The sequence below is a fragment of the Dermacentor albipictus genome, chromosome 1, assembly GCF_038994185.2.
Source record: "Dermacentor albipictus isolate Rhodes 1998 colony chromosome 1, USDA_Dalb.pri_finalv2, whole genome shotgun sequence".
NCBI classification, from domain to species: Eukaryota; Metazoa; Arthropoda; class Arachnida; order Ixodida; family Ixodidae; genus Dermacentor; species Dermacentor albipictus.
In genome coordinates, this window is record NC_091821.1 from 200,932,931 (window position 1) to 200,945,753 (window position 12,823).

The 12,823-nt window shown below is 44.5% G+C and overlaps 2 protein-coding genes across 2 annotated transcripts; one reads left to right on the forward strand and one right to left on the reverse strand.

Annotated features, from left to right (window-relative positions):
* Positions 1 to 814: 814 nt before the first annotated feature.
* LOC135903148 (UPF0711 protein C18orf21 homolog) lies at positions 815 to 11,357 on the reverse strand. The gene is made up of 5 exons (XM_065433556.1): positions 11,152 to 11,357; positions 10,569 to 10,600; positions 10,262 to 10,467; positions 8,863 to 8,981; positions 815 to 1,531 (listed from the first exon to the last, which is right to left on the reverse strand). Exons 1-5 carry the CDS (start codon positions 11,253 to 11,255, stop codon positions 1,336 to 1,338), a joined length of 657 nt encoding a protein of 218 aa, XP_065289628.1. The 5' UTR covers positions 11,256 to 11,357; the 3' UTR covers positions 815 to 1,335.
* A 169-nt stretch (positions 11,358 to 11,526) lies between these two features.
* LOC135903147 (proteasome subunit alpha type-4-like) lies at positions 11,527 to 12,561 on the forward strand. The gene has a single exon (XM_065433555.1). It carries the CDS (start codon positions 11,653 to 11,655, stop codon positions 12,448 to 12,450), a length of 798 nt encoding a protein of 265 aa, XP_065289627.1. The 5' UTR covers positions 11,527 to 11,652; the 3' UTR covers positions 12,451 to 12,561.
* The last annotated feature ends 262 nt before the right edge of the window (positions 12,562 to 12,823 follow it).

Here is a 12,823-nt window from a genome sequence, read left to right on the forward strand (position 1 = left end):
GAGATATATAAAGAGGATGCTTCTGGGACATGATGCAACTAAAAAATTTTGACATTGAAAGCTACTCAACATTTACATGTACAGAAACGAGATCTGCTTATAGTGATATTGAACTGCATGGCAAATATTGTAGTTCCCACCACTTGCTGAAAACCACCTGCACTCTATGGGCATGCACTAGCTTGGTTTCAAGGAACAGGTGAACAGCAATGACAAAGCACTCATCAGCAGCTGGCATTAGTCGCATCAACAATGTTTGTTCAAGCCCACTGCGCTTTCAGTTCAAGCCAATGCATGCAGAAACCACGACTCATATTCTTCGCAATAGGGACATGATGCGGAGATAGGCACCAACTTTCTGCAGTGCATGCTCACCCTAGCCTGTGGCACTGGTACATGGGAGAGGCGATTATGGACAGGTGGCACAGACAGAGCTGTCTGCCAGGCACTCACGCAAAGCCACGAATAGATCTGTGGAGGTATTCTGTAAGAGTTCACCTAGTGGACATGTCCATTTTGTCTGCTGCTGAAGTTCTGAATCGCTGGGCGGGGCTGTGCGTCCACAGCAGCCAGGTGCCACAGCCACTCAGAACTTCAACAGAAGACGAAATGGACATGTCCACTAGGCGGACTCTTACACAATACCTCCCCTGAGCTCTGTGAAAAAAATGTTTACATCATAGTTACTGTGCATTACTTTAGAAGTTAACCTCAACAATGGTAGTACTATGTGCATTTTAAACTAAATATGTGCAATAAAACAGTGAACATTTTTGTTATCCAACTGTTTTGGTAATATATTACCAAAGCAAAGTGGTTGGCCAACCATTTTATTAAGACAGGTACAGAAGTTCTTTGTCATGCAGGACAGTCCGAATGGAATAGCTATGCTCTTTTTTGCCTAATGGATCTTACTTGAAGGTTAGCACGTGATTTTGCCTACCCTGCTGTCCATATCTTATTCTTGTGCTTCTTGCCCCCTCCCACGCCTTTCCCCGTGAAATTTCTCCATCTGTTCCAACATACATTTACTTATTATTTGTACTTTGCTTATTAAACCAGCCTTAAGTCACCTCTCCATTGTGTCTGCTTGTGCCTGACCCATCCACTCCAGTGTGTGGTTTCCCTTTATTCCAACTAATGTATCAAGTGACCAGAGTATGTCCCTTAGTGATGACACATGGCATGCTATAGGGTTTCAGAAAATTCAGAATGCTGTCATGATGCATGTTACTACGCTTAACTTACAAGGAAATATTAAACATGCGGCTGCATCCTTCACCTTTCCTTAACAGTAGCTGATACAGTAACTGAGAGAAACACATTTTTTTTCCTCTACAGAGAGGAAAGGAAACTATGAAGTCCTCCACTGCTGGTTTTTCGTGTGTCTTCTTCAATAAGAACACGCTTCAGCAAACTCCTGTTGCGTTTGACAGAGGCACATTCCTTTGGAGTATCTGATACTGTGCACTTTTCTTCTTTCTTCTTCTTTACAAACACGTGAATAGGGCTTGAAGTGGGTCTCTTTGTGCTGAAAGAGGGGCAGGGACAGTTAGTGACAGTTCTTTGATTGACTTGGCTGTACAAGCAGAACCCTGGCAGGGCTAAGCCCAATTTTAATATTTTCGGCACTGATTTGTGATCATGTAATATTAAAAATGGCATGACATAGCATCACTATCCTGCATAATGTTATAATTGACAGGAAACAACAGGTAAATTGGCACCAAAATAAGCCTTCCATGTGCATGATTCCAATCATATGCAAGATCTGAAACAAGGCGAGTCCCTGTAAGACCTCTTTCCTTTAGTACAGAAGAATGCTGAATGCTTGTGTGAAACTTTACTATTAGACGATGAGCAAAACGAGGACAAGGTGAAAGCGGGAGCCAACGTTTCGACAAGTGGACTTGTCTTCTTCAAGACGACATATGCTTTCCTCGCCACAGTATATATAGGTGGGGTTCTTCTAAAAAGAGAGGGCGTAAGGCAAGTGGGTGTGGGAACGAGCGAAGGTGTGTTAGCGGCGAGGGTGGCTAATTGAGAATAAAGGAGTGCTGTGCACAAGGCCAGTGACACAGCCGTCTGTCAATTACGTGTCAACAGCCGTGTGTCAGCAGGTGTGCACAGCAGCCCTCTATTACCTGTTTCACTGGTGGTCGTGGGCTATTGTGTCTCTGAAAGAGATAATAGAACAAGCAGCAGAAACCGGTGCTCGTGAAAAGAAAATATTGAAATAGAATAAAAAAATAAAACAAAAAAGAAAAAGAAACACTAAGCAACCAAACTAAGTGTTGTTGCCTATAGCTTGAAATTAGCGTAGCGAATAGATTCTAAAGTTCTCTTTGAAACATTTATGCCTATTGGTTGCAATGTCTTGAACTAATGGATAAGGTATGATTCTCTGTATTTTATTTCTCGTTCAGAAGGGAAATTTGACTGTAAGATGTAAAGTTTAAGTTCATCAAAGTTATGACCTGCTGGTTGGTTCAAATGCTCAGCGACGGCTTTGGGGGAGGGAGCTCATGTTGCAGCTCAGCTTCTTCCTTATAGTGCACAGCAGAGGCAGCGGCAATAGCGCTGGCGATACGAGACGCCGACTTTAAGGGTCAGTCGGCTCACGTGCTTACAGACTCGCAGGCAGCGTGTCGACTCTTTATGCGGGGAATGCTACCGCGCAGCGCCCAAAGAATACTCGGCTCACGACTTGACCTGGACCACGGCATTACATGGTGCCCCGCGCACAACGGATTCGACGGGAACGAAAGGGCAGACCGCATAGCTCGAAGAAGCAACGACCGAGCAGCGGCCAGAACCCTAGAGGAACCGCTGTCCGCAGTGCGCGACATATTAGAGAATCAGAGGAGGGAGAGACGGACCTACGGCCCTCCGCACTGCAAACTAAATAGAAGACAAGCCCAAGACTGGCGTCGCATACAAACCAATTCATACCCGCACCTAAACCTCTTACACAAGCAGCACCCGACATATTACACAGACACCTGCCCGTGGTGCGGCGCGAAACCCACGCTGGCCCACATAACGTGGGAATGTACGGCTCGGCCAAGCAACATCAATTCACCTTTTCTAAGCGTCACAGACTTCGTACGGCAGTGGGAGGCACTACTCGCAAGCGAGGATCAGGGGAGCCAGTTGGCCCTCCTGGACCAAGCTCAGCGAGCCGCAAGAGCCAGTGGAGCCCTGGACTGAGGGCCCCACCCAGACCTGCCATAACTCCGATTAACTGAGCAATAAAGTTTTTTCTCTCTCTCTCTCTTCCTTATAGAATTTGACGACGGATAAAAATACATGAATAATAACTGCATTGCCATTGTTAAAGATGCTGCAAATGAATTCTTGAATGCTACGCACTGTCAAGACAAGTAAAATATGTATTTCTTTATAAAAGAATGTACTCGTATGCCGCAAAAATTGTGCCCAAAATAACTGATGTCAATGCTTCGATGTTTTCTGTCTATTTAATAAGTAAAGAAAATACCACACGAACTTTAGAACTATATCAGTTTGAAACGAGCAAAGCAGTGCATGCCGCTGATATGAAGAATGTAAAGGCCACGAAATGAGCAAGTTGAGGACAAATATTTTAATGAAGCTTTGTCATTCAAGAACCTTGTTTACATTTTTGTACATATGCAACGGCAAGGGAAAAATCTCAATGGTGCTGCTTTTGTTACAATGTATTGTGCAGGAGCAGCTGTCACCGGTAGTGTATTGTAACTGTGCCGAAATTATAGTCGCAACAGAGAGCACATATAAAAAGCAGGAGTTCTGCAAAATATACGAGAGAGAGTCAAATGAAAGTGAGCCAATGCAAATATATGACAAACGGGATACTTTATTTAAAAGTAGTATCCATGAGCATTTAAACATTTGTCCCACTGACTAACAAGTCGCATGATTCCCGTCTCATAAAACTCCTCAGGTTGCTACTTCAAATAATCTGTAACCGACTCTTTCACGTCATCGTCCGACACGAATCTGGTTAACTTGAGCTGTTTTTTCAAATGCCCCAAAAGGTGGAAGTTGCAGGCGACAGGTTTGGGCTGTTTGACAGATGTTGCAGTGTTTCCCACTTGAACTTTGCCAGTTTTGTATTAACAACATCAGCAACGAGGGGATGGGCATTGTCGTGGAGCGAGATGACCCCATTCCTCAATTTTCCACGTCGTTTGCTTTTGATTGTGACACATAACCGATCCGGCGTTTCACAATATCAGAAATTATTGAGTCTCTCCAGGTTTAGCAAAATCAATCAATAATGGCCCCTGATGATCGAAAAAAGAAGTCAACAACACCTTTTCAGCAGAAATGATAGCCTTTGCTTTCTTTGGGAGTAGTGAGTTCAAATGTTTCCACTGTAAGCTTTGCCATCGTGTTTCAGGCTCATAGTAGTGACACCATTATTTGTCCCCGGTCACAATTGCAGACAAAAAGTAGTCACCCTCATTGTGATACCGGATTAGATGAGTCAAGGCAGTACCAAACCTCTCCATCTCTGGTGGTGGTTCAAAACCTTGGGCATCCATTGTGCACAAAAGAGCCGATAACAGGAATGTCCATGAATTATGATGTGACCCGAACTGTGACTGATGTTCACATGCTCTGCCAATTCATCGATGCTTATCCTCCATTCTTGTCTACTCAGCTCATCTGCCTTTGCAATTGTGTTAGGAATGATTGCACGATGGCTTTGGCCTGTCTTTAGATCACCTTTGCAACTTTCAAGTTTTTCTTTGAACTGTTTGCTCCAACGCTTTACAGTGGCCAATGAAATGCAATGTTCAACGTACATGGTAGCCATACGGAGACTAATTTCTTTTTGGAAGACACCTCCAGCTGTCAAAAACCTCACGACACCACGCTGTTCAACTTTTGGAGTGTCTATTAGGTCACACAACCATGTTCAACCCAGTGTATGTGAGCATTAAAGAACCTTTATCCTCACAACTGCATGTCACTTTTGTTAATGAGAGATGCCTGTGTGCTACGCACATGCCTCGCACATACTGAACTGAACTATTATGGCACAGGGTGGGTTGGCTCACTTTCATTTGACTCGCCCTCGTACATTAGAAATGCTAAGATACAATGGCATATACAAATGCGAAGATACAGCTTGATAAAAAGAAAAAAAGTGACACTGGAAACAAAGTTCACTGAACATATACACAAAACCTCGCAACAAGATATTTAAATATACGTATAAGTCTCCAATAAATCTACGTATCTAAGAAAAAGTCACCGTATATAATGCGTCAAACAAGGCAAATAAACATGTTGCGCAACCACAGGTTCACGGATCACAGCCCCTCCTCCGTCTACTCCCTCTAATGTATCGTGCGCAAGAGGAGGTGGTGCACTTCCTCCCTGCTTTTGTCCCTTGTGCACACAAGATTGAGCCACCATCGTTGGCTCACACATTCTGCCCCTTGCCCTAGGCTTTCACTAGCACATACAGCATGCAGCGCGCGGTCACGATGTTATCGCCCTTGGACTTCACACGAAACATGAGGCCGACGGCAACGGCAAGAATGTGCCCGGAATGTCCATATAATTGCTATCGCTGGCTCACTCATGCCACCCCCCCACCTCCTACACTTTCACACGCACATATAGCATGCGGCGCGGTCACAATGTTATTGCCCTTGGACTTTATATGGAACGTGGGGCCGACGGCAATGGCAGGAATGCGCCCGGAATGTCCATATAATTGCTATCGCAACAATACAATAAGAGTATCGGGCAACTGAAGCGCCCTGTGGCCCATTACTTTCTGCAAAAGAAGAAGTAACAAAATCGAACTTTCACCATGCGACAATTTGGTGTGCCGAAACAATGCCCTTTTTTTATTTTGTGGGGCGGGGGCACGGAAATGAGAAAACACAAAGGAAAGCATGTTGGTCACAATCGTATGACTACTTTGGGCACTTAATGAGGCTACCGAAGGAATATTGAAGAAAATGTGAGACACTTGGTTCACAGAGAACCACAAGCATACTGCTAGGTATCCTACACCGGTGAGACAAAATTTTCTGGAGAGGTTGCACTCAAGCAAACGCGTTGCAATCCATAAAGTTCCTGCAGTGATGGCGGTGAGCGACAATGCATTGTTTCTTTTTTTCGCCTGCTAGCCAGAAAGCGTCCAAAACTCTACCAGGCGAAAATCCACTCGGCCAGAGAAAAATGAACGCGCATAGAAGTGCGCCGTGCGGTGGTCGGGGCAACACGAGAAAAACGCATGCGCTTTGGCTGGCTCCGGCAGCCAAAGCAAGTGGGGAAAAAAAAAAAGAGAGAGGCTCAATGTGTTTTCGCAAATAAAAGTCAAAGTAGAAAAATAACGCAAAAGGATAGAAAGTTGGGCGAGTTAGTATGGCAAAATATTCTTGGATTGTAGCGCGATGTGACACACACACAGACTAGAAGAAGACAGGACGAGCTCTAGTCCCGTCTTCTAGTCTGTGTGTGTGTCACTTCGCGCTACAATCCAAGAATAGAAAAATAAATAAGAACGTAGTTACCTTTGCTGGCTTTAGTGTCTTGACATGGGTGCTTTGGCGCAGGTGAATAAAAGTGTTATTTTCTGTGACATGAAAGCAAGAATGAACCACCACAACGCTTCGATTCATCAGACCTCGCTGCGTGCTTTCTCAACTTGTCTGACAGTCTGTTGATTTGTGTTGTTTCGTTGTATGGTCCGATGTAAGAGCTTGGAAAAGTCAGTGCACCTTTGGTGTCAAATGTTTACAACAACATTAAACCCATAAAGTTTTGGGATCGAAATAGATGCGCACGGTCGATTCTGTGGCCTCCGTGAGATGCCGTGACGAGCCCGCTCGCAATCAAAATAACCTTGAAAGTTAGTGCTCGCATGGGGCTCCATGCTTATGCGACTCCCGGTGCATGGGCATTGCCATGAAATTCAGCCCAATTTTGCAATGTTCGCACCAAGATGTCTTTTCGAGTGTGAAAAGGACATTCTAGACAAAATTCAAAATGATTTCCGGCGCCGGGGGCTTCTTTTGGTTGGCGGTGCACCACAGCACCCCCTCCGGCTAAACGTTTCAAAGGGAGCTTTAGAATCCATTGACTAAATTTCAAGCTATAGGCAACAACACTTAGTTTGATTGCATAGTGTCTTTTTCCCCCCCTTTATTTTATTTTTTATTTATTTATTCCATTTCAATATATATTTTTTTTCTTTTCACGAGCACCGGTTTCTGCCGCTCCTTCTATTACCTCTTTCAGAGACACTATAGCCCATGACCACCAGCGAAACAGGTAATAGAGGGCTGCTGTGCACGCCGTTGACACGCCAGCTGACACATGGCTGTTGACACGCTATTGACAGACGGCCGTGTTACTGGCCTTGTGCACACCACTCCTTAATTCTCAATTCGCCACCCTCGCTGCTAACACACCTTAGCTCATTTTCGCACCCATCCACCTTACGCCCTCTCCCCTTTAGAACCCCACCTATATATATTGCGACGAGGAAAGCATATGTTTCCTTGAAGAAGACAAGTCCACTTGTCGAAACGTTGGCTCCTGCTTTCAGCTTGTTCTCGTTTGGCTCATCGTCTTGAATTTCCATCTCCCACCTTTCCCCTGTTGTCCTTGAATATTTATTATTAGGTTATTCCTACAGAAATAAGTATGATATGCTTAACAACAGAGGATATCACATTGAAAAAGTCACATGAACATGTTCCTAAACATACAGCAGACTTCTGTTAATTCAACTCCGGTTAATTCGATTTTTCACTTAATTTGATCCCAGCCAAAGGGCCTGGCTAGTGTACATGCATTTCTATGGGCCCAAAGTTTCTTTATTTAGATCCTAAAATGGGCTTCACCGGATGATTCAAACTTCACCAGTCAGCATGCATGCGCCTGATCTCTATGGTGACCCCTTTAGTGGTAGAGTCTGTCACAGCAGAGCGTAGGGGACAGTGAATGCATTGAACACGTCAAAATCTCCTGTCGAAAATGCCTATTTGTGACCTGCCTCAGGACGATTTTCAACCAATAACCATAGTTCACAATGTCTGATAACAGGATTACAGTACTTACGCGATTCCAACATTAACCTTTTTTCTTTCAAGAAAACTGGGCCGAAAATTGCCTCCGCGGTGCAAGCTTTTGACATAATAGTTCTGCAGATACCCGCAAGGTGGAGAGAAGTAATCAAGGAAAAATGAGACATCCATCTAATCGTGGTAATTGCTACAAAGGAAACCCATACGGGTTCCTCGAAAGAAAAGCCTCACAGTTGAAGAAAAATTCGCCCTGGTCCGGGACTCAAACCTGGGACCACCGCCTTTCCGAGGCAGCTGCTCTACCATTTGAGCTAACCAGGCGGCTATCAGATAGCAGGGCGAAGTCGAATCTGTCAACAACTCGAAGCAAAGACAAGGGTTTGACGTAATAGTTCGGCGGAAACCCGCAAGTTATTGTATGCTTTACAACATAACATGGGTGTATTGCGGCGAAGCTGACTTTAGGAAGCCGGCAGCCATAGTGCAACACATATTGGACCTTTGCCCATTGATCTTGCTAGAAAATCAAATCAGCCGCGTGTTAGATTTTATGTTGTTTAGCAGCTTTATTGACATTTCTACATTAGTTTTCTACTTTGGAAGTGGGTGCTCGTTTGATTCGGGGGCATGTTAGAAAACGGAAAATACTTTCAAATTAATCAGCAGTGTGTTCTGGCATCTTTTTCTGCATCTTGTTTAATTTGACCCACTGGATAATCCACTTAATTTCATTGGTCCAGTCAGGTTGAATTAATAGAAGTCAACTGTAGTAGCAACAATAATACTTGCAAGTATTTATAATTACCTCTTTGTAGCAATTGCTTTGTTGCGAAACAGGCTTGAATTGACTTTTGATGGGTGGTTCTTCAGAAGTTTTGGACATGGCTGCTCCTGCTTTTTGCCACAAACCTTGCACAGGAATACCTTCAAGATGAACGTGCATGAATGTAATTAGATGCTGGGCAAATGCAATGCACAAGCTCCTGCCACATTACAGTGGTAGCAGTGCCTACTGAACATGATATGAGGAGCCAACACTATGGTGGCATGTCCTCACTGGCTTGGCAACAAGCCAACTTGCTTTTCCTCCATGCTTCCAGCAAGACGTAGATGACCACCTGGCAGCAAATTTCAAGCATGTCTACCAGCAACTATTTGTAGGCTTCACCAATAGTGCAAAGCTGACAATCACTGAGAGCCTTAAAATGTGTCCCTACACAACAAGGAGCACTCGAACGTGATGAGGATACTCTAATCTTCTGCTTTTGTTTTAATCTTGCTTGGGCTAGCTTATGCACATAGTGGTGCTTTTTTGAGCAACAAACAATATGTCTGCTAATCAGCATACTGTCCTGTCTTTTTATTGCTCATCACGCCATCTTAGTGCTGCTGCTTCTAGGTGACATATTCATGTCTGAAATGCACGTAAGAGCCTGAATGCCACAGAACAAATTGCTCATGCCACAAGCATTAATGTTCTGGCACTGTTTATATGTGGTCAACATTTTAAAAGATTTAGTCTTTAGCTAAATGGTGTCACATGCATGCAGTAGTCATCTTGTTACTGCCAGGCCTCACTAAGTGGGCAATGTTACACAAATGAGGTGCAACCAGTGTTCCCTCTAAAGTTCACTGATCTGCGTCCACACTGCCTTTCTTCCAGATTGCAGTGCCTGCTATTCCCATATGCAATAGGACGACTGCCTATGTGCCTAACCATCCACTTGAATGAGAAGCACTTGCACATGCTGATGTGAATAAAATTTTATGCGCAAAGTTGTATGCTGGGGTTGATGACTTAAAAAAAAAAAGAAGATTCACAGTTACGGGAGGTCAGATAACAGCAGAAGAGAAAAACTGCTAAATTATAACAGATCCTATTAAAGAAATTTGGAGTGATCTCTAGAGTGTGCCCCCCTCCCTTTTTTTTCCTATTGATAGTCCACTGGCGCTCTGCTGAAATCTTCACTGTTGTAAATAAGTTTTTTTTTTTTTTAATAAACTGCATCAAGACGGCAAGTTGGGCCAGTGGGTTAGGATTCATTGTAAGGTTCGCAACAGTGCAACACAAGACACGGACAAAAGGAAGGTAAAAAACGACAACCAGTGCCGTGTTGTCGTTTTTACCTTCCTCTCGGATAACAACTCGGATCAAGGTACAAGAGAGGGAATTCATACGGAATACGACTGATCTCAGCACTGACCAGCATTGTTGTAGCACACTTGAAACGCTTCAGTAGTTTCTTCTGCCTTGAGCTGAGTAGCCATGGCTGGTGCTGTTCTTTGGCAAGTAGCTTCCTAATGCTCCGTCGCAATACAGGTCTGGGCTTTGTCCGAATTTTAACAGTGGATGGGTCCCAAGCAATTCCACAACTCTCACACTTCGTCAAAAGGCTTTTCTCACTGACACCTAGGTGAAACGCAAGGTGTCGTGTTGTACTCCAATGAAAGAGATGGTTACCTTCAAAAGATAAAAACAAATATACACACACATAGAAAATGAGCACTTACCTCGGTGTTCACTGCATTCCAAAAGACGATAGCTAAACGTGAAAGAAAATGCAGGCATTAGGCAGTGCACATACACAGTATGTCAAGGCGAATAATACATAGCACATGGTTAACAAACTTTGCTGACTTTGTCAAACTCTGCTATAGCAACAATGTCCAGCTTGCAGCACCGCAGGCATTTATATGCTTCTCTTTCTTGGGGCTACCAACTAAAATGAATATCGCATACCATCAGGCTCATACGCGTAGAGCGCCTCTTCGCACAGCCTTCCACACAGCCGACTGATTTGCAGCTGCCAACCAGTCCTGCTAGTTCAGGTTTTTTTTCTGTGTCTGTTTTCGTCGTTTAGGTGCTTACAGCGTTGCTCCCGTAAAATAAAGTGTCCCATACTGCTTGAACTGAGAACGTCGCCTGAACGCAGTTGTATCCACCATGAACTGCTGATCCATTATTGGGATCCATTGATGGTCTTAGATAGTGCGGAATGTGGTGAAGCAGGTTGTACAGCCCAAAGTTTAAAAACAAAACAAACGAGACTCGTACTTGGAAAACGAGGGACACGCAAGCGACGTACTTACTAACCTTATGCACCTTGTAAGCGGTAAAGATATTGCACTGCATGTTTTTGCTAATTTATGAAGGTAGCTCAGCGTGGCAATAGACACTTCGTAGTTATTGCTGCTCATTTCCTCACTAATTAAATTATATCTGCGATTGAAGTTTCAATGACATAACGTCAGTCAAATCAAGAGCGCAAAAGCGAGTAGATCCACCCATTGCGACGCTAACAGCTAGTTTCGTAACTGCGAAATGATACTAGAATTAAAATATTTTAATTGAATTCCTAAATGAAGCATAAAATTTGAACCGAATGCAGTAAGTTTCTTTAATTTTACATTTTTGCAAGGCTAAATACACAATCTTGAATACGGCACTTTTCCTTGGTATATGACAACTTTCTACACTGGCGCTGTTCGCGAAGCTTGCAGCGGTGAGAAAGCGAGGAACTGCAAGTCACGAGCGCGGTGATTTTTGTTGTTGACCATACGTGCGTCCTAGTAAGTTCCGAACTTCGTGTTCGCTATGGCACGCCGCTACGATTCTAGGACGACTATATTTAGTCCTGAAGGTAGGCTCTACCAAGTGGAATACGCGATGGAAGCAATCGGTCACGCCGGTACGTGCCTGGGCATCTTGGCGTCCGACGGCATCTTGCTGGCCGCTGAGCGAAGGAACACGAACAAGCTACTTGACGAAGTCTTCACTGCCGAAAAGATCTACAAGCTGCACGACGACATGGCCTGCAGCGTGGCCGGTATCACTTCAGACGCAAACGTGCTCACTAACGAACTGCGTCAGATCGCTCAGCGCTACCTCCTGCAGTACGGCGAGTCCATCCCTTGCGAGCGCCTTGTCAGCTGGCTTTGCGACTTGAAGCAAGCTTACACACAGTATGGAGGTAAGCGTCCGTTTGGTGTCTCAATCCTGTACATGGGCTGGGACAAGCACTACGGTTACCAGCTGTACCAGTCTGACCCGAGTGGTAACTACAGCGGCTGGAAGGCGACTTGCATCGGCAACAACAGTGCTGCCGCCGTGTCCATCCTCAAGCAAGAATACAAGGAGAACGAGACGACACTAAAGGATGCCCTGGCTCTGGCCATCAAAGTCCTGAGCAAGACACTCGACATGACGAAGCTCACTGCGGACAAGCTCGAGATGGCTACTCTCACTAGAGATACGCAACGTAACAAGACGCGCGTTACCATTCTGCCTCTGTCGGAAGTTGAGAAGCTCATAAAGAAGCACGAAGAGGAGGAGGCCAAGCTGGAAGCTTCAAAGAAAGAAAAGGAGCGCGAGAAGCAGCAAGCCAGAAGCTAGGCGACTATCGTGCTCTATTTCAGTGCATGTTTGACACATTGCTATTAAATGGCCCAATTCTGGCGCTAACATGTAACCATGTGACCGTCAAGGTGCGGGTATTTCTGTGGCTGTTTCCTGTCTAGAGTTGTTGCTGCACCTGTTCAGTGACGCAGCGCTTTCTGCTTAAGGAAGCAAGCGCTGTTGCACTAATACTTTTATTGACCGATCTTGCTGGAATCGTCAGTGGTGTAGCCGAACACACTGTAGAAAGAGCGCCAGTTTTTAGTGCAACATTGAAGCATAATGTTTTTATGAATGTAAAGCCAGTAATATCAAAAAAGTGCATAATTTAGTGAACTTACATTACCTCGGCATTAATTAAGCCGTGTTC

Coding starts and splice junctions, on each gene's coding strand:
- LOC135903148 (XM_065433556.1), bottom strand. CDS start 11,255: ATGAGCAGCAATAACTACGAAGTGTCTATTGCCACGCTGAGCTACCTT. Junction 8,982..10,261: donor AGTGTGCTACAACAATGCTG/GTCAGTGCTGAG, acceptor TTCATCTTGAAG/GTATTCCTGTGCAAGGTTTG. Junction 1,532..8,862: donor AAAGCAATTGCTACAAAGAG/GTAATTATAAAT, acceptor CCCCTCTTTCAG/CACAAAGAGACCCACTTCAA.
- LOC135903147 (XM_065433555.1), top strand. CDS start 11,653: ATGGCACGCCGCTACGATTCTAGGACGACTATATTTAGTCCTGAAGGT.